The sequence below is a fragment of the Phocoena phocoena genome, chromosome 13 (genome assembly GCF_963924675.1).
Source record: "Phocoena phocoena chromosome 13, mPhoPho1.1, whole genome shotgun sequence".
NCBI classification, from domain to species: Eukaryota; Metazoa; Chordata; class Mammalia; order Artiodactyla; family Phocoenidae; genus Phocoena; species Phocoena phocoena.
In genome coordinates, this window is record NC_089231.1 from 63,085,581 (window position 1) to 63,112,480 (window position 26,900).

General features: G+C 59.4%; 1 protein-coding gene across 2 annotated transcripts; it reads right to left on the minus strand.

Moving 5' to 3' along the window:
• Positions 1-150: 150 nt before the first annotated feature.
• PRODH (proline dehydrogenase 1) lies at positions 151-19,145 on the minus strand. 2 transcript variants are annotated; one of them, XM_065889629.1, is made up of 14 exons: positions 18,873-19,145; positions 14,985-15,193; positions 11,206-11,240; positions 10,683-10,832; positions 8,834-8,898; positions 8,518-8,634; positions 8,017-8,096; positions 7,387-7,468; positions 6,224-6,316; positions 5,989-6,135; positions 5,271-5,446; positions 4,574-4,672; positions 759-847; positions 151-681 (listed from the first exon to the last, which is right to left on the minus strand). In XM_065889629.1, exons 1-14 carry the CDS (start codon positions 19,143-19,145, stop codon positions 494-496), a joined length of 1,803 nt encoding a protein of 600 aa, XP_065745701.1. In that variant the 3' UTR covers positions 151-493. The 2 variants fall into 2 exon arrangements, with proteins under 2 accessions (XP_065745701.1, XP_065745702.1); XM_065889630.1 differs by having other exon boundaries at positions 494-681; positions 14,985-15,176; positions 19,028-19,086.
• Between the last annotated feature and the right edge of the window lie 7,755 nt (positions 19,146-26,900).

Genomic DNA, 26,900 nt, shown 5'->3' on the forward strand with positions numbered 1-26,900 from the left:
GTTGGTGGGTCCACCCTGCCCAAGGTGTGCCGGGGGCGCGTGACGCAGGAGAGGCTTCTCGGGCCATCAGAGCCACTCCCTCTGCCACTGACTGCACGTGAGGGCTCTGCAGGGAAGAACATCGTGGGCCTGGAGTCAAGGGCTCTCAGCTGCAGAAATAGTGGTTTATTGACAGGCCACCTTTCCCAGCCAGCCACTGCCCACCTGTGGGGCTGAGGGCCCATGGGTTGAACCCTGCAGTAGGTGGTTCTTCAGGCCCAAGGTCGTGGGGGTGGGCAGAGATACAGCCATGCTTGCTCACTGGAGGGCGGTTTCTGACAGTTCCCAGCAGCTCTGGCAGGTAACAGAAATAGCCCGCACCTGGGTGCCCACGGGCAGGGGCCAGCGGGGTCTCACAGTTTGGGATGTAAAAGGTGTGTGTGAGGTTGGGGTCGGGCTGTAGCCCTGGGTGTTCACAGCCCAGGTGAGGATGCGTTGGGACGTGGCCACAGCACTAGGCCTGGCGGTGGAAGAGGCTGCCCGTGCGGAGCCTCCGCTTGAGCTCCTGCCAAAGCAGCTGCCACTCCCTCTGGGCGCCCTTCATGACTCCGCTGTTCTCTAGGGCCCGGCGGGACAGGTAGGGCAGCACCTCCATCACAGGGCCGTAAGGCACATACTTGTACACGGGGTAGCCTGCCTGTCCTGCACACAGGGGTGGAGGCGGTGAGTCCCAGCACCTCCGCCCCTGCCCCCCGCCCCCCACCGGAAGCCCAGCTCACCTAGCGGGAAGCTTATCTGGTCGCACATACCCAGAAGCTGTCCGAAGTACACCTGGCAATCGGCAGGGTGCAGGCCCAGTTCCTCCATCCTGTGAACAGGCAGGGCGGTGGGTAAGACCCTCCCTCCACCCCCAGATCCCCACCCACAGGGTAGGGCGTGGGCATAGGCTCTCTCCTGCATAGACCAGGCCTCTTCCCTGCTGCTGCTGCCGCTGCCTCAACCCAAGGCCACCAAGTGCCCCCCTTCCCCAGCCAGCCTCCCTCTTGCTGTGCTTGCTCCCCGATGGCCCCTTCCCTGCTGCCCACTATGACCCAGCAAGGCAGATTCACCCAGTGGCCAGCCCTTGGTGTGGCCTGGGAAGCTCTCAGCCCTCCCACCGTCCCCTTCTCAAACCCCTCAGAGTTCCACTGCCTCTGTGTTTCCAGCCCTGTGACCCCACCTCCAGCTTCTCATCCTCCCCTTGCTGGCTGCCCTGTCCGTAAGGTAGTCACCAGGTACTGGTGGCACCTGAGCCTTTGGAAGGCGGGTGGTCTGAATTGAGGTGCACTGCAAGTGTCAAACACATGGGCTTTTGAAGACAGTGTGAAAACTGAATGTAAAAATATCTCACTGTTTTTCTGAAAACATGTTTAAATGGTACTATTTTGGATATGTGGGGTTAATTAAAATTATATCAAAATTAACTTCATTTTTTTTTTAACGTGGCTATGAAACATTTGGGGTTAATAGATGTGGCTCGAATTTCTATTAGTGCTACTCAGACGTTGAGGTGGGGGCCCCCAAATCTGTCCACACCCTCTCCTATCCTCACACCTCCCCTCGTAGGATCTTTAAAAAATTCCCAGGGTTTGAAATATCTGTGCATTAATGATTCCCATGTTTTTACCTCTGGCTTCCTGCACGTGCAGATACAGACTCAGCCTATCAGCACCAGCAGTCTATAGCCCGCCCCCATCCTTCCACCCCACAGGGGCATGTTCCGCCTGGGTCCTCACACCCACCCAGGCTACAGGCTGGGCCTGCTGGTCCCCGTCCCTGCCCTTGGAGCCCCCCTCCCTTCTCACTGTCTCAGGACCCCACCCCAGGCTTCCAGAGCACTTAGCGCCTCTTACCCTGGGCCTCCACATGAGGGGCATCCCAGACCATTTCTCTCCTTCCCCCAGGGCTAGGCTCCAAGGTAGGGGCCCCAGTCTGCACAGTGTTGCCAGCTTACATGTCTCTGTCCCCCGTGACAGCAGGGCTGCCGCTGTGTTGCTGCCTGATGGGAACACTCATGTGGCGTCTTGCAAAAACTGACCCCTCCCCTGCTGCTGCCCCTTCCCTGCCAGTGTCCATGCCTGCTGCCATGTGACTGTAGCTTCGCCCAGCACAGAAGGAGGCTCTCTCCATCTGGACGGCAATATCTGGGCTGAGCATGACTTCCTTTAGCCAACAGAATGATAGCAAATGTGACATGGGCAGAGGCTTGCCCCCTCCAGGGCTTCTGGTAGCCTGAGACCACCTGTGGATAAGCCTAACCTGGCCTGTTAGGACACCCAACATGTGATGCAGTGCGCTTTGCTGTCCCAGCCACAAATGAGGCCATTTAGGGCCAACCAGACACCATGTGACCACGGATGCAGGACAGGCCCCGGGCAAGGCCAGCAGAAGCAGCCCGAAGCAGAGCCCAGCCCACACTGCTGGCTCACAGAACATACTGTGTTCAGGTGTCTGAATTTTGGGTTGGTTTGTTAACTCAGCCAAAGCTAATCTGACTGAGGTCTCTAATGTGTGGCATCAGAGGCCCACACTGCTGCCCCTGGGAAGACCAGCCCAAGGTGTTCAAGGCTCTGTGGCCCCTGAAGCAGGTGCACAGGACCTTGGCCTGGCGTGGGCCGTGGAGCCTGTGAGACGGGGAAGCGCTCAGCTGGCACTCAGCATGGGGGGAGCTGTGTCTAGGGTAGGAGGCCACCGCGGCCAAGATGGGGAGGCCACACATGCTCCCAGTGGCAAGATCCAGAAATCAGGTGAAAGGAAGCCCTTCTGAGGGCAGGTTATACCTTTAGACGTTTCACTGTCCTCGCCTAGTCAGTCTGAGTGGACTAGCCTGTGACAAAAACCTAAAACGGGGCAACCACAGACTGCTGAGATGGTGATGGAAACCTCAGGAGGTCGGCACTGCCAGGCAGGAGCCAGGGCCTCTCTGTGCTTGTCTTGGGGTGGACCCTGGTGCCGCACGGACGACTTCTGATCATGGTTCCATCACAGAATTGTACTTTTAAGCCTAAGTGAGAGCCAGCTTTTAAAATTTTCAACTCAGCCCTGTGTTCCTTCAAAAGTCAAAGAAGCCAGAACTGGGGTTTCCCTGGTGATACAATGGTTAAGAATCTGCCTGCCAATGCAGGGGACACAGGTTTGAGCCCTGGTCCAGGAAGATCCCACATGCCGCTGAGCAACTAAGCCCGTGCGCCACAACTACTGAGCCTGCGCTCTAGAGCCCATGAGCCACAACTACTGAGCCCGCACGCCTAGAGCCTGTGCTCCACAACAAGAGAAGCCACCGCAGTGAGAAGCCCGTGCACTGCAACGAAGAATAGCTCCCATTCGCTGCAACTAGAGAAAGCCCGCACGCAGCAACGAAGACCCAATGCACACAGCCAAAAATTTTAAAAATAAATTAAAAAAAAAAAAAAAGAAACCAAAACTAATCTTCCCCGAGCACAAAAGGTGTCCCTGGCCATCCCACGTCCAGGGGTAGGATGGGGCGTCCAAGGAGGCCCCAGTGATGGAGGGAAGAAAGCGAAACAGTCCACCCAGCTAGGAAGCCAGTCAGAGCCAACCACCAGCGAGGAAACAGCCTGACCCCAGCCCAGCAGGACTCCAGAGGGAGCCTGGACACAGTCTGACCTCCACCTGGCAGCCCTGCTGGCCTCAGCACTCCTGTTCACAACCAAGCAGCTGCAAATGCAGAGCATTAGAAATCGTGGCCTTTAGTTGCAGTTTCACACCATGAAAAAGCAGCCCCAGCATGAGAAGGACAAGCACAACATTAATGAATGGTTTAAGACGACAGAGTCACCCTCCAGGCAGAGCCTGCAAGTGCCTCTGGGTGCACGCCCTGCACCTTTACTACTCGGCCCAAGCCTTGGGCTTGGGGTGCCCACTGTAGGAGGGGGTGCCCCTGCCTTGCTCCTGGGGAAGGCAAGGGCCAGCAAGGCCACTGCCCGCCCAGCTTCCTGTGGTGGGGGGTGGGGGGTGGGGTGGGGGAGCTAGGACCCCTGCTGTGGTCCAGTTTGGGTTAAGATATGAGATAAAAGAACGTGGTGATTGGAAGTTCCCTGGCAGTCCAGTGATTAGGACTAGGCGCTTTCACTGCCTGGGGCCTGGGTTTGATCCCTGGTCGGGGAACTCCCAGAACACGGCCAAAAGAAAAAAATGTATATTTATTTCACCTCATTCCTGTAACTGACTTATAAGGATGCTCCATGGGATAGGCATTTAAAGAGAAAACAGACTATCTTAAATTCTAAACACAGTTTAAAGTGTTGAGAAATTGTTTATAAATGAGGTGACACATCTGAGGGCTCCAACATTTCACATTTAAATTTCACCTAATGAAATTTATTTTTTAATTTGAAACTTTAGTAAGTCTGGTATTAATGTTAAAAACCCAAGTAACTGCAAACAGCCTTTTGGCTACTGCAGCACAACGCCCAGCCGGCCTCAGGGGGTCTGGGGGCCCTAAAGCCACCACTTAAGCTCGTTTCACAGATGTCCCCCCAAAACCCACTGCCTGCCCACCAGGAGCGCCCAGCGGGAAGGAGGCGGGGCCAACCTGCACAGCGTGAAGCGCACGGTGTCCTCATTGTGCGAGGCCACCATCACTGCGGCCCTGGCGTTGTGCTTCAGCTCCTCCAGGACGTAGTTGAGGCACCTGTGGAAGGTGACGCGTGAGTCAGGCCTGCACAGCCCCTGCAGGGGCAGAGGCAGAGGCAGGTGCAAAACAGTAGACGATCCTGGCGTGGAATTAAAAAGCAAACAGGGGCTTCCCTGGTGGCGCAGTGGTTGGGAGTCCGCCTGCCGATGCAGGGGACGCGGGTTTGTGCCCCGGTCCAGGAGGATCCTACATGCCGCAGAGCAGCTAGGCCCGTGAGCCATGGCCGCTGAGCCCGTGTGTCCGGAGCCTGTGCTCCGCAACAGGAGAGGCCACAACAGTAAGAGGCCCGCGTACCATAAAAAAAAAAAAAAAAAAAAGCAAACAGGCCTCGTGCCATTTGGGGAGGGATGCCGGGGTACAGCTCTCATCTTTATCAACCCAGGCAGTTCAGTAGACTTTTATATTAAAAAAAAAAAGAAAAACCTTAATGGTTTTGGAAACAGTAAAACAAAGGCAGAGGAGGTATTGGTTCTGACCCCCGGGTTGCTCCCACGTTGGACAGGGTCACGTTGGGTCAGCTCCAGCCCCTTCCCGGTTTCTCCCCCCACCCCCCCAGGAAGCTCTGAGGCTCCGGGAGCCAAAGAGGGCAGCGCACCTGTGGTACATGGCGTTGGTGGCCTCGTAGGTGGGGTTGATAGGGTCCTCATACCCAATCTCCAGGGCGCGGGCACGTTCCTGGGCCATGTATGCACCACGCACCAGCTTGGCCCCGAAACACCAGCCCTCTCGGCGAGCCAGCTCCACATCCAGGGTGACATTGTCGTAGGTGTCCTGTGGGCCAGAGCTGAAAGTTGAGGATGACCAGGATGGGCCCCCCTCCAGCCTGCGTCCCATAGGGCCTCCCTGGGGCCCGGGTGCCCCCCAGTGTGTAGTCAGCAGGGGCACTGGGGCCAGCAGCTGTGGTGACTTGGGGGCTGTCAGCACCTGCCTGGACCCCACGCACCCACTTCCCCTTGTCCCTGCAGCCCCTACACCCACCCCACCCTGAGTCCTCCAAACACCTGGCTGGTCCCCGAGCGGCCACCAGAATTTGTGCTCAAGGGTCCCTGAGGCACACACACGAGTCTGGGGAGGGGCCCAGAGCCTTCATCAGACCCTTAGAGGGAACCAAGCTAAAAAGGGCGGGAGTAAACAGTCACTCGAAATCTGGCGATTAAGGCACGTTACATGGACTCCAAAAGCTCCTTCATCGTCCTCCTGCCCCTTCAGCACCCTGTCTGGGGTCTGAGGCCCAGGGGACGGGTCCGCTGGCAGCTGGTCCTGGGGGCCTGTCTCCCCGCAGCCTGTCTCCCCGCGGCAGACACTGGGCGCACCTTGAGGTAGCACTGGTATGTGTTGAAGATGAGTGGCCTCTCCACATTGAACCTGCGCTGCATCTCCAGCGTCAGGCGGCTGATGGCCGGCTGGAAGTAGGTCTGCTCGGCATCCACCATCAGCCGCACACCCACCTCGCTGGCTTTCTGAGGGGCACAGCGGGGTGAGAGGGTCTGTCTGGGGCCCAGGTGACATGGGTGCCCCCCCACCCCGGCACATCCCAGGGTCTTCAACCTTGGCCAGGACGTCCATCCTCTGGAGCATCCTCGTCATCTGCCGTTCCTCCTCCTCGGTGAACCGCGACAGCAGAGGCTCCAGCTGTCCTGTCTGAGGGGGCAGCGCAGTCAGGCCACGGCAGGGCTCCACATCTGGGCTCTCGAGGCCAGCGCTCCCCCCCCGTCCCGTAGGCAGCCTCTCGCCCCTGGTGCAGGGCCTACCAATACCCAGTGCCTGGTACCCGGGACCAGTGGGCCTCATCCCCGCACCCCCTTCTCCACCTGCCACCCTGTTTGCGCATTAAGGTCAGTGTCCTGTCCAGGGTCCCGTCCAGGGTCCCGCCGGCCACACAGCGTCCCATAACCGCGCTGCCCACCAGCACACCCTTCCTCGCGGGGCTGGCTGCCCCAGGTCAAGCCTGCACCCAAGGAGTCGTCTCCCACGGCCTGCACAGGATCCTCACGATGGGTCCCCCTTCTGTTCCTGCGCAAAGTTCAGGAAGTGACCCTTGACCCACCCAATCACCTGGAAAGACTCAGCCCCTAGCAGGCAGAGGACATGGAAGAAGAACTGTGCCTACAGGCAGACTTGGCTGGCCACGCATCACAGACTGACATGCAACAGGGGGACGGAGGCATCAGCCCCAGATGGTGGCACTCAGGGCGCTGGGCAGGTCAGCAGTAGGCACCCACCCTGCAGGTCCGTGAAGCACGGGGGGCCCTCTGCTTGCCCACTAACACTGCCCAGGGCACTCCCGGCGAGGCCTCAAGCACACCCCTCCTGGGCCCTCCGTCGCCAGGCTGGAGCTTGTGAAAGGCAGCATCTGTGGGGTGTTTCCCAAGGCACCTCTGCTGCTTCCTCCCATCCCAGCTCAGTGGTGCATTCAAGCACGGCCACAAATGCCCGATCACCCTCCCAGGGGCAGGTGGAGTCTCATTTTTCTCCCCCGAACACAGGTCAGTCTAGCGATTCCCTTTTAACAAACAGCACTGGGCAGAAGGGACGGCGTGGGTCTCCTGAGGCTCGACTAGAATAGGTAACAGCTTCCGCCTGGCTTGTAGGGACACTCATCCTGGGGACCCAGCGCCACTCTGAGGAAGCCCTGGCGGTGTGAGCGGGGACCCTCCGTGACGACCCTGCGAGAACTGTGAGGTGGGGGGCACAGACGCGCACAGCGTCACCTGCATGTTGGGGACCACCAGGTGCCTGGAGAGCTCGGTCCTGCTGTCAATGAGGCTGCCCCAGTCCAGCAGGTCCAGGGTGCTGTGGGAGAACGCGCGTCAGCAAGTGGACCCACGGCCTCACCACGGCCCCAAACCAGCCCCCTCCCTGCAGGAGCACCCCCAGACCCAACCCCACAGAACCTGCCTCTGTGCTCAGTTTTGAAAGACTGGTAAAATGTAAACATGGTCCTCTGTTTAAAAAACAGAAACCAAAACATGAATATTCTTACATCAGGGCCCAGACCACCCAGGCCACATCAGGCTCGGGGAAGAGCTGGACACGGGAGACCAGGCAGGAGGGGACGGCACACTGCCGCCAGCCCCCAGCTCCTCACAATGAGGCTTGGGAGCCTCCGGGATCTCAGCTGCCCTCATCCTTCACCCGCCTGCCAGATGGGTCCTGGGACGGCTGGGTGTGGCACCCTCACTCCACAGCCCAAATAATTCTGTAAGAAGCCCTAGGGTTCAAGGGGGCCCATGCCCTGGAAGAGGGTGACCAGGATTGGAGGAAGGCGTTGGGACTAAGCCAGAACCTTGGCTGAACCAGGGCGGCCGCTCCCGAAATCTCAGCCTGGGGGCTACTCTTACCCGGACACGCCAAGGGTCTCCACAGTGAACCAGTTCTCAATCTCCATCCGGGACGCGATGCCCATCTTCACCACGCTTTCCTTCAGAAGCAAGAGGGCGTTGGTCCCACTGCCATCTCCCAGCCCTGCTCACGAACATCTCCTGCCCCTGCCTGCTGGCCTGTGATGCTAGGCTAACTTTATTATGCCAGTACTGAGACTGGCTACACTTCTGCCTTGGGTTTCTGCTCCAGAGATAGTCTCTCCCCACTGCCCACCCCCCCACACCTGCCCATCCCTGCGGGTCCACAGAGCTCGGCTACTGGCAGGGCCAGCCCCGCTCCAAGCCTCCCACCCAGCACATCCTCCATCTCTGCTCAGATTCCCTCCCCACCGACCCAGCAGCTGGGGGCTGGGCAGCAGGCCCTGGGAACCCACCTCGGACACTGCCTGGCCAATTCCTTCTGGGCAGGGCTCCTCCCTGGCCCACCTTCTCACACCCACCACGGAGCGGCGGCCTCACCTGCAGTGCAGCCACCTCCAGCTTCGTGTCCATGGCAGCCAGCCCGGCCTTGCCCTGCTCTGCGGCCATTTGGTGGAAGAACCGTCTCCACTTGGTCAGCACATCTGAGAACTGCAGCTGCGGATGCGGGCCTGAGCTGCCATCCCAGGCGCACATCCAGCCCCCTCCCAGGACCCCCGTGTAGCCCGAGCCACCCCATCCCACCCGCGTGCCTGGCTCCCAGGGCCAAGGCACCAGCACACAAGCTTTCACTTAACGCTCACGGCAGCCCCAAGTTCTTACAAACTCCCTGTGGGTGGAAGGTTTTGACACTTACCAGAAACTGGGGTCTCCCCAGTGCAGTGAGCTTAATGGCTGAGAAGCCATCCTCGCTGGCACCACCTATGAGAAGCCGCAGGAAGAGCCGTCAGTGCTGGGGGGTGGGGGTGGGGGACCCTGAGCCTGCGCCCGGAATCTGTGCCACTCAAGAGTTAGGACACTTCTTGGGACGTCCTGGTGGCACAGTGGTTAAGAATCTGCCTGCCAGTGCAAGGGATGCAGGTTCAAGCCCTGGTCCGGGAAGATCCCACATGCCGCAGAGCAACTAGGCCCGTGCGCCAAAACTACTGAGCCTGCGCTCTAGAGCCCGCAAGCCACAACTACTGAAGCCCGCACGCCTAGAGCCCGTGCTCCGCAACAAGAGAAGCCACTGCAATGAGAAGCCTGTGCACCGCAACGACGAGCAGCCCCCGCTCGCTGCAACTAGAGAAAGCCCGCATGCAGCAACGAAGACCCAACGGAGCCAAAAAGAGAAAAAGAAAAAGAAAAAAAAAAAAAGTTAGGACACTTCTCATCGACATATGACAGACTTCAGGAGCCAGGCGGTGGCCGTTCTTCCTATTACCTACAACACATGGTACTGGGTCTACCTTGCACCTGGGCCCTGAGACCCCTAGAGCACGAACAATCCAGCCACCCGATGAGACGGTGCAGTGGCACCAGCGCAACTTTCTCCCTTGCCCACCAGGCCCAAGCAGGCCCACGGTGGCCATGCTTCCCGGGCAGGCTGCCTGGCCCTCAGAAGCAGCTCTGGTGGCTGCCTGGCAATCTCAGGCCAAGGGGCATGGCAACAGGAGGGGAGAGCCCACCGAGGACCCAGACGCCTGGGCTGGCTGACCACCCATGGCAGAAGGACAACGACCCTACGCAGCCCGCACACACCCTGCACTCGGCTGCTCCAGATGCCCCACCATGCAGGTGGGAAACGGTGACTCAGCAGGGTTTGAGTTTGCCATGTGGGTCCAGGAATGCAGTGGGCAAAGGAGCTGGTGATGCCTGCCCACTCAATCCCTGCCTGTTTCCTCTCCAATGCCCTCAGCACCCGGGGCTGCCCCTAGGGGTTCACTGAACACAGAAACGCCCAGCAGAGCACAAGCTGGAGGCAGAAGGCACTCAACCACCACCGCCATTCTCTCCTCTGGCTTCTGGAAGCCCATGACACACATCTTTGCTTCTGTGGGGCCCTCCCTGTCTGTCTGCCCCCAGGCAGAGTGGGCAGGGAACCAAGAAGACGCCCCTGGCACTGGACACAGGGCAGCCAGGTGTCTGCCTGACCGCCCGGGGTGCCCAGCGCTGCTCCTAGGAGGCTGCCTCCGGGCGTTGCTCACTCCCACTCCTTAAAGTGTTCAGAAGGTGTGGGACCCACTAACAGGAGGGCTGCTGGGGACCTGATAGACGCTGAGGCCTCTGTGACCTCGCGGCTTAACTCACCTCCCTAGCAGGTGTTCCCACCCAGAGGCCACACGGGGAAGAATTCTCTTTTATAGAGGACGTGGCACCAGCTCCCAGAATGGTGTGGCCCTCGGCAGAGCCAGGGGTCATGTGACAAGAGTCAAGCCCCTGCCTGGGACTGGGGGCCACTTGGCCCACTGACAGGCCCACATCTGGGCACCTGGTACTCAGGAGAGGGGAGGCGCCCTCCTGTGGGCAGCCAGGCTCCTCAGGAAGGAGCTGGACTCAGGTGTGAGACCAGGTCATCCTCAGGACCAAGGCCACAGAGATGGGGACGGAGCCCTGAGCAAACACTCCAGGCCCGGGCTTGTGTTCCCACACCAGCATCTCCTCGAGTGGAGGTCAGCCCAGGCTGGGCCTGGCGGGTGGCGGGCCAGCGACAAGCAGGACCCCACCTGAAGCCTCGATGCAGCGCAGGAACGTCTCCATATGGCTGTCGCACTTGGCCTCGCTGGCGTAGAAGTAGGTGCGGGTGCTGACAACGCCATCCCTGCGGTCTCCGAATGCCCGGTGGGCCTGGAACTGCTTTTCCCTCTTACTGGTGCCTGGAGAGGCGGGCATCCGGCCTGAGCCACCTCCCCACACCCCCAAGCCCGCATCCCGCCACCAGCGCCGCACTCCAGCTCCAGCCCCATCCCACCCCGAGCCCACGGCCCCCTGCCTGTGCTGCTCCCCAAACCCGCCCATCCTGGCGCCCACTCTTCCTTCTCCTTGGGTCACCCTAGTCATGTGGCAAACCCAGGGCAGGAAGGCAAAGCCCAGACCCACCGAGGGCCGAGTGCACCAGCCCCCCAGGTGGGCCGTAGGATGTGTCAGCCACTCATAATGACGGCCTGGGTGCCCAGGGACACGGGGAGGAGCCGGGGGTGTGTGCGGGTGGGGAGCGGGCTCGTTCCTGAATGGCTGCCTCCCACTCACCATGGCCGTCCCTCTCCGATGCTGAGGTACAGGACCTGCAGGAGGGAAGAAGAGGGAGAGGGTCGCGGTCACGCCACCTCAGATACAAGTGACAAACACGTCCCATTGAGGAGGCACAGGTGGGAGGAAGTAGAGGCTGAGCCCTGACCCTGACCCAGGAGGGCTGAAGAGGAAGGCAGGGTCACCTGGCCAGGTAAGAGTGACTCACGCCACCCCACCCACCCCCAGCCTCCGGGGTCACCTTCTCTGAGCCTGGCAGCCTGCAAGCCCTGCTCCGGAGGAACCTGGGTCTCCCCCTGGGTGAGGCCCCCTCCCTACACTGGGTGAGGAAGAAATAAAGCAATACACAGCCCAGTAGGTCCTTGAGGCCGGCTAGCCATGGGGTATTCCTTCCTGTGAGGAAAAGGCGGGGCGCGGGCCAGTCAGGGCTGAGGATGGCGGAAAGAGGGAAACCACCAGCTTCCTGATCCCCAGGGCCAAGGAGCGGGGCCCCTTGCTCTGCCCTCTGCCCACAGCCGGCCCCACCTCCACCCACGTTCCTCAGGATTATTTTCAAACCAGCAACCACAATTTATTTTTTTAATGCAAACCCTCCCCTGGCCTCCCCTGGTCATCATACCTGAATATACCCAGTTCTCATGAGGACAGGACAGAGAGGGCACCTGTAAGGCCCGATGCAGGCCGCCCCGCAACTGTGGCCCACTGAGGTGGAGGCATGACATGGCACCCGCCATCTGCATCAAGGCAGGGGCCTCATCCCGAGGTTGGCAGCTGCGGAAGGCTCGGGCCTGCTCTGTCACCACACAGCCCATAACCTGCAGGTATCCACCTTCTAGGCAGACTGCCCTCCACTGAGGGGACACCACTACCCAGAGGCCCCCAGGGGCCCGGGGCCGTGTGATGGTCCCAATTAGCATTTCCACAGCTGGCCTTCTACCCTCCAAGCCCCAGCCCAGCTCCAAAGGCACAGGGGAGCCAGCCGGCCACACAGCCACGTGATCAGGGGCAGTGGCCTATCCCAGAGCAGACAGTACTTAGCATGGGCGGTGCTGCACTCTTGACCAGGCCCGGCGTGTGGATCACGAGGAGACAAAGATGGCAGTTACCAGGCTGGGGGGAAGGGGAGTGTGGTGTCACCATGAAGAGAAGAGCATGCTCTGTACACACGTGCAGACACATGTGCACACATGCACACACGTGCAGACACATGCGTGCACATGTACGTGCATGGGCCAAGATGTGGAGGAGGGAATGGAGTGCCCCCGGGGGCAGGAGAGGACCGCAGGAGCGACCCAGGGGCTTGCAGTAGTGGCAGGAAGACCCCAACCATCCCCTCAGCCACCTCCAAGCTCAGCTCTGCATCAGGTAATTTGTTGGCTGGACACCTTTTAGAAAAAAGTGAAAAGTGAGGGGAGACCACGCCAGCCACCCTCACACCAGCTCTCCCCTGGTGAAACGCAGGAGGCAAGAGAAGAACACAGAAAAGCCTGTGGGCTCCCAGGCCCTGGCTCCAGGCAGCACCCAAGACGCTGCGCACACCAGTCCCGAGGAGCGGCCTCCACCCTGGGGACCAAGGCCCAGGCCTCGCCCCCAGCCAGCCCTGGGTTTGCACAGCCAGGACACACACACCTGCTGGCCACACTGTCCCCAGCCATCCTCATCACAGCCAAATCATTGAGAGGAACCCAGCCCTGTGCCCTCTCCCCACGGCCTTCAGCCTGCTGGGGGGACCCTGCGAGGCTCCTCTCCTAGAGTTAGGTTCCTGGCCTCTGCCTTCTAACAAGTGTTCTGGGAAACACCATCCCACCCCCTCCCCGGATGGCTATTCTCCCTCCTGCGCCTCTGGCCTCCTACCTCCTGCTTCCTAACCTGGGGAAGCCCCACGGACCCCCTCCTCCCAGGGCCATGTCCTCAGGGCACCTGCTGGACCTCTTGCATGTTCAGACGCCCCCATCTTTTCTGTGCCTCTTATGCTTATGCCTGGGGCAGGGCCCCACCGCCTGCGCTCGCTCCCCGCCCCACCCCCACTCCACTCCTGTGGCTTTAACTTGGGGCAGTGGCCTCTACATCATTCCCCAGAGCAGGGTCTAGGGGCTCCGTTCCCCACACAGGGGCTCCTGATGGAGAATGCGTGGCATCTCGATGGCGTGGATGTCCGATCAGTGCCTATGAGCCTGGTTCTGCACCCTCAGCCAGGCTCCACCGAGCACACAGGGCTGCCTGGCAGCAGCCCTGCCACTGGCATCGGACGGCGGCCACCAAATTAGGACAGGAAGGGACTGCCGTTCACGTCCCAAAGCCCACAAAGCAGGGCTCCTGCAAGACAAGGGGCACCAACAGCAGGGTGGCCCAGGGTCACAGGCTCCAGTGTCCATGGTAGGGCGAAGCCGGCCCTCCTCCCAGTGCTCCCCTGCAGGGCAGGGAGGAAGCCAGGCAGATCGCCCTGGGAAGGAAGTCTTTTCATACCAGAGAGAGAAAATCCCACTGTGAAACCACCAGCCCTCACCCAGACCCAGCGGGGATACAGCCCATTAGTTATTCAACAGGCAGCCTCAGTGCAGGCTGCAGCCCCAGCCCACAGCCCCCCTAGGAACACCGGGGCGCTGAGCTGGAGAACCCCGCCTTCAAGACAGCAAATCACAAGGCAGGGGCTTGGCTCCCCAGGCCAATCCACCAGCAGCTCAGCTCGGACATTCCGTTCCCAGGGCAGGAGCCTCATGTGATGCCTTCCCCTCCCCTCCGTGCCCCTCCCCTCCCCTTCCCTCCCCGCCCCACCCCACTCCTTCCCTCCCCAGGCCAGAGCAAACACCAGAGCTTGAGACAGGGCAGGTTACTCAGCAAGCCTCCCAAGCCTCACACGGTCAGGTGCGGCTGCTGTCAGGACTTAGGGGCCCAGATGCCAGTGAGGGGTGGAGGGGTGCAGGCACCAGCCCAGAACTGGGCGTTTTGCAAAGAAAGGGCTGGTTCTGCCTGGATCTCCCATGAAGCTCCTACTTCAGGAAGCAGAGGGTGAAATGGTCCTCGAGTTCTGTCCTATGGCCCAGGAGGGTGGGTCGGGGGATGCCCATCTGTCCCCATACTCACTGCCCAGAGAACGGGCCCTGCAGCCAGTTGGTGACCTCGGCAGGAGCCGCTGGGCTCACCTGCCACACGTGTGCTCCTGGCAGCACATTCCCTTTTCCTCGGACCCCCAGGCAGTCTCCACACCCACCAGGTGGGGCCCACCTGCTAATCAGGAAGTCACCTCAGGGGCCAGGCAAGGGTGGGACAGTGGGACCTGCCCAGTAGGTCAGAATCCCCAGAAGAGATGCTGCAGGAGAGCAGGAAGCCAGAGCACCTCCAACACCAGTGTCAGCAATCCCATTTTGTAAACTGCTGGGTAGCACCCAGCGGCCACCATTGAGTCACGGACACTCAATTCTGCCCCTGTAGGGTGAGAGCACTTTGAATTTCACATAATTTTCACGTGTCACAAAACATTACTCTTGCTTTGTTTCAACCATTTAAAAATACAACAATGATTCTTAGCTTGCAGACCACACAAAACCAGGCTGATCGGGCTGGGGACCAGAGTCTGCTGACCCCATCCTCGCCCCTCCTCCAGCTTCGGCACACAAGGCCTCGGTGGAAGCCCAGAGCTGTCATCCTCACGGGGCAAGAACACAACCCCAGGCAGACCCAGGAGGGCTGCCGTTAGTCAGGTGGACAGAGCTCTCCCAGCCAGGCCCAGCCCAGCCCTGGTGTGCTGGGGCTGCCAGCAGGTGCCACGCGGGCCTTACTCCATCTCCTTGCGTTCGGCCTCCTCAGGGGTCAGGTCCTCCTCCACACCATAGTCCAGGATAGAGCCCACGCCAAAGGCCCTGTTGTGCTGGATCAGGGGCCGGATGGACTCCTGGTCCTCACCAGCCACAAACTGCCCGTAGAAGGTCATCTTCATCAGTCTGTCGAACAACCTTTGCCCCAGAAGTCTCCTGGCAAGACGGAGCAACTGAAAGGTAAAGGGCAGCGGCTAGCCTGGGCCACCTGGCCTCCCATGTCCCCAGCAGGACACTCCTGCTCCCCCGCCCGCCCGTCACAAAGCCTTGACGTGCTCTCCCTAGGGCCAAACTCGGCTCATGGCCTTGGTTTTACAGTGACACCACCCGAAGCAGATTGCTTCTCTGCTCACAGTGAGTGTCCATGCCCCACTCCTCATGCAGGGTGGCCAGTCCTAGGCGCTGCTCTTGCCTCCCTGCCCTGCACGCTCATGGGTGACCCCAGTGGCACATGGCAGTCGCCTGACTACCGCTCAGTGGATAAAGAAGTGAACGGCAGCTCTCTCTGGGAACAGCAGTGGGCGTGTTCATAACATTCTCTGTATCCACACCTCTGCAGGTTATGCTGGGGAAGAGGGGGATTTGGTGTGAGTTTCTAGAAGGTGAGAACCCAGATTTTTCAATGTTTTGTTCACTGCTTATTCCAAGTCCCTAAAACAGTGCCTGGCAAGGGGCCGGCCCTCCAGTGGGTGCTGAATAGGTGAACACACAAAACTCTGAGTGAGCATGAGTTCCGCTGGAGAAAGCATAGGCTAAAAGTGAGCCAGGTAACCACCCACAAAGGTCTGGGGGATGACCATCCACCCGGGACCAGCGGGGACTCAGCACACTCATCCAGCCCGCAGCCGGCCGGCAGCCCGAGAGTACGTCCCCCAGGGGAAGACAGCCTCCCAAATGACCCAGCTTTCTCCTCCAATCATATCTCGCCACACCCCAAACTTCTGCCATCATCATTCAAATGTCCCAAGCAACTGCCTCCTGCCCGACACAATTTTAGGGTGAACAAAACAGATGACAGGGCTCCCATCCTAGTGGCAGGGAGACCCAGAAGGAGGGAGGGGCAAGGTACCTCCATGGAATTCAGAATGGGGGTGAGGGAGTGCCGACCAGGGCAAGGGCGGGAGGTGTTTGCTAACTTAGATCCAGGGTGCAGGGCTTGCCAGGCTAGGAGGTGACGCGGTGCTCCTGCACTGGGGACAGCGGTGGGAAGGAATGAGGTCAAGGAGGGGCAGGGGGATGACCACTGGGAGGACACACCCACCATCTGTCTGGGAATTCCTGTGTCTACTATCCCCAGCTCCAGCTCCAAGGCAGGAACAGTCTGTTTCTCAAACCCAGTGAATAACAGAACCCCACTTTTTTGTGAGGAACATCTCTTGGGATCAGGGTCTCAGGGAGCAATCTCTAGTCTAAGCAAAAGCATGAGTCAGTCACATACCTTCATCCACAAACCAGTCCCAAACAGCCCAAGCCTCTCAAAGGCCGACACACCTGAACTGTGGCTGGCACCCAGATGGAGATGCTTAAGGAGCCATGAGGCAACACGAGGGAGGGTGAAGGTTTCCAGGCCATCACCTCTGTCTGTGCCGCGTCTGATTTTATTGCATCTCATTATTTTTATAAAGAAGAAGAGAAATGGAAAGTGGAAGTGCCAACCCGGGAGACGGGCAGGCCTCCTCCACCTCACAAGAGCCCTAGCCAGCAGTCACGAGTCTGTGGGTCAGAGCACCCTAGCAGGAGGAAAAGCCAGGTCTTGGATATATCAAAGTTCACCCCAGAGGCAGGCGAGGCAGAAACAGGGACCTGAAAACCAGCATTCAGCTCTGGAAAAACCCGGACATCATACACGTCAATTCTGAGGACTGTCAGTGTGTGTGGAAGTGGGCCAACTGTCTACTCTAGGGCCAGCAAACTTTCCCACCCAGGAACACGTGGTAAATAATTTAGGGCCACCCAGTCTCTGTCATAACTACCCAACTAGCATGAAAACAGCTCCAGCCAATGTTCATAGAAGGAGCAGGAGCAAGGCTGATGCTGAGATGTGGTCCAGGGGTCATGGGCTGGTGACCTCCCGCTCCCCTCCTGTTCCCCTATTGTCAGAGGGAACAACAGGGAAGGCCACCCAGGTAACCTGAGCTGGTCACCGACCCTCTCACCCTGGCAAAGGGGAGGCCAGCCTGTCACAGAGGGCTATGGAAGCACATGGTGCAGGGCTGGCAGTTTTAAGCCAACTCCAGAGCAAAACAGCCCCTTTAAAACCATCCTGGCATCAGGCGTGCCCTGGGGTGGCACTACCTGAAACGAGGGTAGCCCCACCTCTTCCCCAGGTAGGAACATCCTTCATGGATTTAGAAACTTGCACCAGTAACACAAACACCGTAAAAGACTCAAAGACATGTCTGCAGAGCGAGGACGGGTAAAGCCGGTTCTCTCCCCTCCCTGACTGCCCCTTCCCCCACATTCTCCTGCACTGGCTCACAGCCAAGCACAGAGGCTTTCATCATGAAGACCTTAATTTTCTAAACCCTTCTCAAAAAGGCCTGCCTTCGGGCAAGTGCAGGCCCCCACTGGGTCCTGAGCCAATGCCACAGCTCAAACTGGGCTCCTGCAGGCTGACACTCCCTGGGGCATGAGCTGCACAGACCTGCACTGGCTCAGCAGGAGGAATTTTTGCTGCAGGCCAGAGCACAAGAAGGACCAGGTTCTGGTGAGCGGCCCACTACTCTGAAGTCTGGCCTCTGCCCCGTCTCCTCCAGCACCAGGCACCAAGGCCACTGTCACCACTGGGACCACCAGCAATGATGACAGGGGGAACAGGTCCCACGGAAGGCAGGCAGAGCACACCACAGAGTTACAGGGCTGCTTAAGGATGTCCCCAGGGCACAGGTAGAACACAAGGGGAGCGTGGGAGAAGCCTCCTTGCTCCTCCAGGCACCCACAGCACAGTCACAGTGCACTGGCACTTGCCCCAGGCAGGCACCCAAGGGACAGTGGAGCTGACATGTCCCTCCCATTGTTGCCCATAGTACCCGAGGACCCACAGCTCTGCTGGCTTCTCTGCTGGTTTTGAACCTAGCCCCTTCAGAGCCACCCAACTCTAACTCTGCCCTCATCACCCACCCACCTTTGGTGGCCTCACCTTCATGTATGCCCAAGGTGTGGCTTGGTGCTCCTCCTGGGTCCAGTCTCCCTAGCCTCTGCCCGGAGCTAAGGTGCGCTCAGCACAGTCTCACTGAGAAGTCCACACCACCTGCTTGAAGTGCCTTCAGGACCCTCAGCACCAACTGGACCCTTGCTTTTAAACTGTTCCCAGGATCACCTCGACCAAGAGTGGCTAAGACACTTCTGCTTTTCACTTCCCCAAAGCCCTCACACTTTTCAATGTAACTGTGTTAAAGTTTCAAAAGTCGGATATTTGAGCAGCAAGCGTCCCATTCTCCCTCAACATTGTCTGTTCAGAGTGACCATGTCTGGGGATCCCCTGGGTCACAGCGTCCAAGAACTCTGGGGTCCCAGGCTATGAGCCGCTCAGTACGGCCAGGCTTCCCTTTGGGCAAAATAGACGACACTCAATTTTAAATTTCGGGTGAACACTGTGTATTACTGCCAGCAGCATATAGCTTAATATTTAAATTAATCTTTGTTTTTAGCTGCCAGTAACTGACACGTAGTAAAATTCACGGGCCCGATAGGGCGTGCAGGATACACCTTCCTTCCTGACTTCCCGGCCACAGGCGATGCTCCAGAGGCCCCGCTTTCCACTTTGAAACTTCATAATGGCTCCCAGGACCGGCGAATTTCCGCGGGGCGCTGGCCGCGCCCCACCCCCAGCGTCCCCGAGCCCCAGCACACCTGCTCGTGGCGCGCCAGCAGCGCGGGCGAGGCGCAAAGGCGCAGCACCAGCAGGCTGCGCGCCAGCTCCCAGCTGCGCCGGCTCCGGTATGCCTCCTGCGTGTTGCCGAAGTCCACGGCGGGCACTGGCGGCCGCGCGGCCTCAGCCGCCCCGCGCCCCCGCACGGCTTCCAGGCCCGCGGCGTGCTGCTCGCGGGTCGCCGGCGCTGTAGACAGCGGGGCTCGGCGGGAGAGGGCGGAGCGTAGCACGGGGAAGGCTCGCCTAAAACTCATGGCTGTTGTGCGTGTGCCCCTGAGCTGATTAAGTACGCGCCGCCAGCCCCGCCCCGCGCTCGGCCCCGCCTTTTCCCGAGAGGCCCTGCCCCGCGCTTGGCCCCGCCCTCGGTCGCGCCCCACCGCACCCCGAGCTCGAGCCTCGCCCTCTCTCCCGGAGGCTCCGCCCCGCGAGTTCCTGAAAAGTGTGGGTCCCCTGGCAGGCCCCGCCCACCGAGCGGCGCCACGTGCGCCTGAACCCCGCCTTCCCGGCTAGTGGCCGCCCCCCCGCCCCCGAGGAGACCCCGCCTACTTGGCTGACCACCCTAGCTCCGCCTGCTCCGCTGGAGGCCCCACCCTCCCCGCCCCCGCACACCTGTACACCTGGGCGCCTCCCTGGGCGTTGAGCTGCAGGAACTCACAGCTGAGGCTGGGTCTGCGGAGAATCCGGAAGGCCGAGCTCGATGCTGCTCCTCTCGTGTAAAGGGGCTTTGGGAAGCCCTCCGTCCTCTCCCCTTCCACCGGCCTCCCTTCACTCCTAAGGACCTTCAGGGCCTTCCCACCCTCTGTCCCTCTGCCTTGGATTCCCTTCCTTCCAACATCATGCTAGGCCTGCTGTCCCAGCCCCAGATTTCACCTCCTGGGAGGAACATGTCTTGACCACCCTCCCCATCACTCCCCTCCCCACACCTGCATCTCCTCAGGATGTTCCTGCACACCCACGGGTGCTGGGTCTGACTGTGTGTGGCAGCCTCATGCCATACTTTGCCCACCTGTTTCACCTGGTTCTCTGGGTGCTCCACGCATCTTGGTGCATTGGACACCCTGACCTGTTTGGCACTTGGGACTGAATAATTGTGCATTGAAGGATGTTTATCAGCATCCCAGACTTCTACCTGCCAGATGGCAGTAGCACCCCTCCCCCAGACCTTGCTCATGTCTCCTGGGGGATACCATCACCACGCCCTATATTGAGGGAGGCTTCTTGACATTGTCATGGGCCTCTTGCCCCCCCCCCCCGCCCCCTATTGGAGTTGAAGAGAAAAAGGGAGAGACACAGCGGGCAGGTGAGTCAAGGCCCAGGGACAGGAACTTGGGGGTCCCTCCAGCAGCTCAGAAACTTAGCTCCCCAAGAGTAGGCCAGCCTTGACAGCTGGCCATGGCCACCAGACTCTCCCATTTTCCTGTCATGGAAAAACTTCCCTCCTCCTGAAAACCCTTCAGGGACTCCCCGCTGCCATCTGGACAAGGCTGCTGGTTCAGCCTGGCTCATAGGGCCCTCAGTGGCCAGGCCCCGCCTACACCCACCTTACCTCTCACCGTGCTAGTCAATCTGCTGGCCCCTCCTCTGAGCTCCAGGTCATTTGCACACTGCTGGCTGCTCTGGGGCACCTGTCCCTCCCCTTGCACCCCAGCCCTCGCCCTCCTCCTCCTCCTCCTCAGGGTCGGCTTGGTGGGCACATTCCCAGCTGGGCACCAGCTTGACCACAGCTCCCAGCCACCTGCTGTGTCCCTCCCCAACTGCCTCTTGACGTGTCTTTATTGAATGAAGAAAGGAAGGAACACATTTGATGTGGGAAGTTTGATGCCAAGCTCTAGGCTGGTGACTGGGTTGGAGACGTCCTCCAGGCCCCGCCCTGAATCCTGAGTCGCCCTGGACCACACCCAGCCCTTGCCTAGCACCCTGGCTCCTGCTTTACAGGCAGACACCCCGTTGGTGCCATGTCTCTCCTCTGCTGGCCACACAAAGCTGGCCTGGGTTGCGTTCCCCCAAGAGCGTCTGTACCTGGTTACCAGGATCGGACCCAGGTTCCCAGCCCTCAGCATCCTGTGTCAGGACAAAGTGCAGTTCTGTGGGCACCTGGTGACGCACACACCAATCGGTGTTGGTACTTAGTCCCAGCTGACACACAGCGCTGGAGCTGACCCTAACCCCAACCCTTCCCACCAGCAGCCAGTACTGCACTTGGCCCATCTTCAGGATAATCTTGTTGATCTCATCTGCCCCTGCCAGTGATCTCCCTCTAATGCACTCGTATAAGGGGCCAGGGTGGGGGGTACCACAGCAGCCCCAGCTGTGCCACGGCTCACTGCACTGATAGTGAAGAATGCTGGTAATCATCCACGTCACACACACTTTTGGCAAAATGATTGTGTATGTGAAATGCCAGGTCAGCTCGTGGGCTGACCTTCCCACGCACCTGTCCTCCGACATCTCCAGCCCTGCTCTGCCTCAGGGAATAGAGGGTGGAGTCTAAGCCAAAACACAGCTGACAAGGTCAAGGCAAGGTCCAGGCAAATCTCACAGACCAAGCAGCACAGTCGTGGTCAGTGCTGGGCCCAGCCTGGTACCGCACCCCAGCCAGGGACAGTCCCCAGGGGCATGTTCAGCCCTGCCTCCTGTGTGGGAGGTCACACTGGGTTCCTTGCCTCACATCAGCACTGGATTCCTGTCCTCCAGCTCAGGAGACTGAGACAGATCTGAGAAGGCCAGACCTCTGGGGCCTTTGCCATGTGGCAGTCACCTGCTGGTCACACCTGGATGAGGGCGAGTCAGCAAGGGCTCCGAGGAGGAAGCAGCTGAGCGGCAGACCCTAGTGGACGGGTCTGTCCCACTCAGTGGACTGACCCATCTCAGAACAGTCACTGACCCACTTCTGCCACAGTCGTGTGGCCCGGTTCTTCCCAGAGAGCACACCCTCTGAGTTCCCCCTGCGCCTCGTCTCCTACGGATACCCGGTAAAATGTTTGTTTTCACCTCATTGGTGAGCATGACATTGGAACTCTGTCAAAGTTATTATTTTGCCATGGGCCTCTTACCCGTATTTCCTGAAATATTTGTCTGCCCGAATCGTGGCTCCCTGTCAGAACACATTCTAATTTATTAGTTTGCTGCTTGCTCTATACCCATTTTCACTGATATATTTGCTCTGTCTGCACACAGAGGAATTCATTCACATTTGTTTAATTTGGGGATTGTCTTCCTGTTATCAGCCTGCACCAAACACAGGCCAGTATTTGCCCCCCCGGAGCGTAAATTCCCTCATGGGCACAGCATCCCCTTATCCACTCCCTGCCAGTGTTCATAGACTCTGCCCGAGCTCTGTTGAACTCTGTGATTTTAGTCATTGTTTTTCAGAGCTAGTAAAATATGATTGCATTCCCTGACATTAAGATTGTCTGCTCGATCTCAGAACACGCTGCTGTGTTTACGTGGATGCCATCACTCTTCACCACACAGGCCGCTTTGTCTGGTGACTTTCAATACATGTGAGGAAAGGCATTCAGATTTCCCCCCCAATTCTTTCTCTGTAAAATCAAATTGTCCTCTGTGTGCTGACAAGCATGGCTGTCATAACCTTCCCCCTCGGGAGCTATGATTGCTGACCCGGTTTATGCAGGAGAAACTGAGGCCCGGCGGGGAGGAACAACCTGCCCAGGGCCCACTACAGGATTGGAAGCCTGGGTCACTGTCCCCAGAGCCTTCTTCCACCTTTTCTGGTTGTCAGGCGTGCACTAGGTCTGCGGAGCACACGACCCCCGGTGACGCACGTGGCCGGCACCGGGCTGGGGACCTGCAGGCCAAGGAGGCAGGAATGTGGGGACCCCAGCCTGGGCTCAGGCCTTGAAAAGGGGCCAAGCCCAAGGGACCCGCAGCCCCTGGTGACAGAAGGGAGGGCATGACAGCAGAGTCGAGGCTAAATAAGCCTGTGCATCTGAGGTTAGTGGAGTGGAATCTTGCCCACGAAGAGGGCAGTTGGCTGGGGGCTCCAGACGCCTTTAACGGGACGGAGCAGGCACATGTCATGTGAAGGCCGGAATGACACAACAACAGAAACAGCAGCCCACGGCAACCCAGTTCAGGTTGTGTCCTGGGCACACCCACACCTGGAGTGCAGGGACTGCAGAGGGAGGCCACAGACTGTGGCTCTGGGCCAGAGAGAGTTTGGGACCTCTTCCATGGGGAGATGAGAACAACAGTAATCCCCCCCAGGGGTTACTGCCAACAATCAATGGGCACCGAAGGTGTTTAGCACAAGCCCTGGCACCCACCAAACTCCTGACAAACCAGAGCTCTGCTCTCGCCAGCTGCGCGGGGCACCTGAGAGGTGCGGGGAAGCCTCAGGAGACCAGGTCTTCCACAGGCTGGAAGGGGGCCCCAGGGGACCGCAGGACTTGACAATGAGCAGGTTGCAGGCAAGGATCCCGTGTGGAAGCGGATACCCTGCTGGCATCTGTCCTGGGGACACAGACATGGCAGTCCCCTCACACAGAGCTTCCTGCATGATGGTTGTTCCCTTGGGGGGCGGCGGCAGGTCACCAGGGCCCTGGACATTGAGGATGGCCAACGGGTCCTGGGCCAAGTCTCAGAAGCAAGGCCATCCTGGGAAGCTGTGACTTTGGTCCTCCTGCCCGCAGCCCTCCCTGGGTGACCCACACACACCCTGTGAGTCTGGGTGGGATGTGAGAGACAAGCCACCCATGGTCCTCTGCAGTCAACTAGAAGCCAGGACTCTTGGTGACACTGGGCCAGCCATACCCTCTCTGCTCCAGCCTGGTGATGGTGGCACCCCAGCCCAGGTGGAAACCTCCCCGGGGAGCAGGAGCCAGCTGCCCCGTGTGGCTCCTTTGGGGCATCCACCTGGCTTCTCCCTAAGGTCATGGGGCATGATGCAGGGTGATGCCTGTGGTCTCTGCACGTGCCATGGGCCCAGCAGGGCCTCCCGGGAGAGTGCGGTGGGACAGACACAGTCACTCGTTCCTTTACACACCTGTCTACTTTGAGCTTTTTAATCCCAACAAGCAGGTGTGACTTCTGTAATTAAAAAAATTATTTTTAAAGTGTGTAAATAATAGCCATAGAAAGAAAAGGCAAAGTAGGGGCTCTGGCTGAAGTCCTGGATGTTCGTGAGGAGCTGGCTCAAGGCAGGGTTACACGACCGGCCTTTCATGCCTTTGGACACAGGTGGAAATGGCCCTGGCCCTGCCAGGTGCCTCGCACACGTGGGACTTGCACAGCTCCCTGTCCCTGGCGGTCTCTCTCCCAAGGTGGGAGGCCCTGGTATGCAGGGATGAGCTTGTCCAGAGTCCCCAGGGCTTGGCCTGGCTACGTGTGCCAACCCGGCCACCAGCAACGGCCTCAGCACTGGCCATGCTTCCTGGGCACCCATGCAATGACTGGTTGGCTTCCTGGAAGAGGTGACAGCTGAGTTGGAACAAGGAGGACCCTGGATTGGTAAGGGAGAGCTGGGGGCTTCAGGGGGTCACAGTGAGACTTGGCCCGAGATGCAGAGGCTTGCAGTCCTCCTCTACCAGCTGGACGCACCCTGAGCATCCTCCAGCCTGTGGGGCTCCTGGGGTCGGCTTGTAGCCTTTGCTTCTGACTTCTGACCCTTCACCACGGGTGCCCCCACGCCCCTTTGTCTGCCTTCAGCAGTACTGGGATGAGCCTCCGCCACCAGCTCCCATCAGTCCCAGCTCCCGAATTAGTGCCAAACCACAGCCTCTCCTGGGGGTCTCGGCATGGGGGGAGGTCGGGGGTTCCCTGCCCTGCCCCTCCCCCAATAGTAGCTACATCAGAACTTGCACCGGGGTCCCCAAGATGGGTTCCCTTCGGTAGGGGTCGGGGACAGATGGGGGCTTCACAAAGCATGACTGAGGGCCCCAGTTCCTCCTGCTGCCCCAGCACCTCTCGGGGACTTCAGGCCTCCTGAAGAGCCATCTCCTTGGGCTGCATGGAGGCATTTCGGCCCAAGGTCTTGCTGGGGGTTGCTTGGCGGCAGGGGCAGGGCCGGCCTGGCACACTGGGTCCTGGATGAGGTCTTGGGCTGGGATTTCTCACAGAGCCCCCTGATAAAGAAGGTTTGGGACATCCTTAAATGTCACCACAGGGGTTGAAGGGCTGGGAGCACCTTGGGGCATCCACATGATGATAAATGAGTGTCTTCTGTGTGTTGGCCACAGTGACACATGTCCCTAGTACACGGGGGTGAGGAAGGCCTGCACAGGTGAGGCTGCGTGCCCACAAAGGCTGCAGAAGGGGGTGGGAGTGGGACAAGAACAGGTGAGTCGAGGAGGCCAGGACTCAGTGACTCTTGTCTTTTACAGTAATGTTTTTGTATCAACTGCTCTTTTATAAAGAGTTGCCATCATTCTTTTTCAAAAGTTATAACGTCGTAAAATAACCTTACAGCTTACTTTGTAACGTGTAATAATCAGGGCCGGTCAGAGATGGAGACGAGTCCCCCAGGCTGACCCCTCACAAGCGTCCTTCACCCAGTCCAGGCTTGCCGGGACTTTTTGGAGATTGGTTCAGCTGGTGTGGCTGGAGCTGGCCTAGGGCGTCTCTGGATCGCTGTTCAAGGCCCTCGGCTTCTCTCCAGATCCGCCCCAGTGCGTGGTCAGCAGTTCTGCTCCAGCTGGGCCAAGAGCCCGACCACCCCCAGGGGATATCCAAGGCCCAGGTGGATGGGCTCCCGGAGTGCTGTTCACCTGGCCGCCCCTTCCCTGGGCTCCCATGGGAAGTGGAAAGGCGCAGGGGCCTGTGGAGCCGGGGTGGATCCGGGGCCCCAGCCCTACCCCCAACCCTGTCCCCACTCCGCCCCCACCCCCATCCCTGCAGCTGCGAATAGTCCCTCAGCCCAACATTGATTTTCCTTCCTTGCTCCGGCCACACTTTGAAGTTGGTACGAGCTGTACCTCCAGGTGCTCAGCGATGCTGACCTTGGCCTCCCTGCCCCTCAGCAGAGCATGCTGACCTTGGCCTGCCCCTCAGCAGAGCATGCCGCTTTGTGCATCCTGCCGTCCTCCTGGAGAGGCAAGGCACAGACGACCCGGCCCCCTGGCAGTCCACGTTAGACCCCGTATTGCAGAGAGCAGCGCAGACGGGCCTCCCCCTCCTCTGATTAATGTTTAAACACACATGTGGGGGAATGGCCAAGGGGGAGAAGAGCTGTGTCCTCTGTCCACTCAGATGCTGCTGCCTGCTGAGGCTGAAGGGGAAGCAGGAGGCCGTGGGCATTGGGGGTTACATGCCTTCTCTGGGGACTGAGCCTGGGGAACGAGGGTGCCCACCCCAGGCGAGCCCCAGCAAGTTCCCTGAGGGCCAGGGGTGGGTCTGGAAGGACTAGGTTGGGCGCCCTGGGGCAGAGCAGACTGTGGGGCGCAGTGGGAAGGCCCCACCTCCAGGCCATAAAGGACGTCAGCCAGGCGGGCCTGGTGAGGACAGGGCCCAGAGGTGCAGGGTGGCTGGTGAGAAATGCAGCACACAGGGCTTCCCTGGTGGCACAGTGGTTAAACTCTGCCTGCCGATGCAGGTTCGAGCCCCAGTCCGGGAAGATCCCACATGCCGCGGAGCAACTAAGCCCATGTGCCACAGCTACTGAGCCTGTGCTCTAGAGCCCGCGAGCCTAGAGCCTGTGCTCCACAACAAGAGAAGCCACCGCAATGAGAAGCCCATGCACTGCAACAAAGAGTAAGTAGCCCCTGCTCGCCGCAACGAGAGAAAAGCCTGCGTGCAGCAATGAAGACCCAACGCAGCCAAAAATACATAAATAAATAAATAAATAATAGAAAGAAATGCAACCCCCCCACACACAAACACACACACACATAAACGATACTAAAACAGAGCCCTGTGGGTCCCCCGAGTCCCAGTGCAGCCCCGCTTCTGCCTTAGCTGCCCTGCCAGGTTCCTGGAGCCTCTCTCTGGACCACCTGACCTAACCCTTAGCCTCTCAGAGAACTTCATGTGCTTTGAACACTGCCTGATGTTTT

Excerpts from the sequence above, each read along its gene's own strand:
- PRODH (XM_065889629.1), bottom strand. The coding sequence starts at position 19,145 with ATGAGTTTTAGGCGAGCCTTCCCCGTGCTACGCTCCGCCCTCTCCCGC. Across the intron at positions 6,136-6,223 it reads GGATGGACGTCCTGGCCAAG|AAAGCCAGCGAGGTGGGTGT; the intron begins GTTGAAGACCCT and ends TGTGCCCCTCAG. Across the intron at positions 682-758 it reads CCAGATAAGCTTCCCGCTAG|GACAGGCAGGCTACCCCGTG; the intron begins GTGAGCTGGGCT and ends CCCTGTGTGCAG.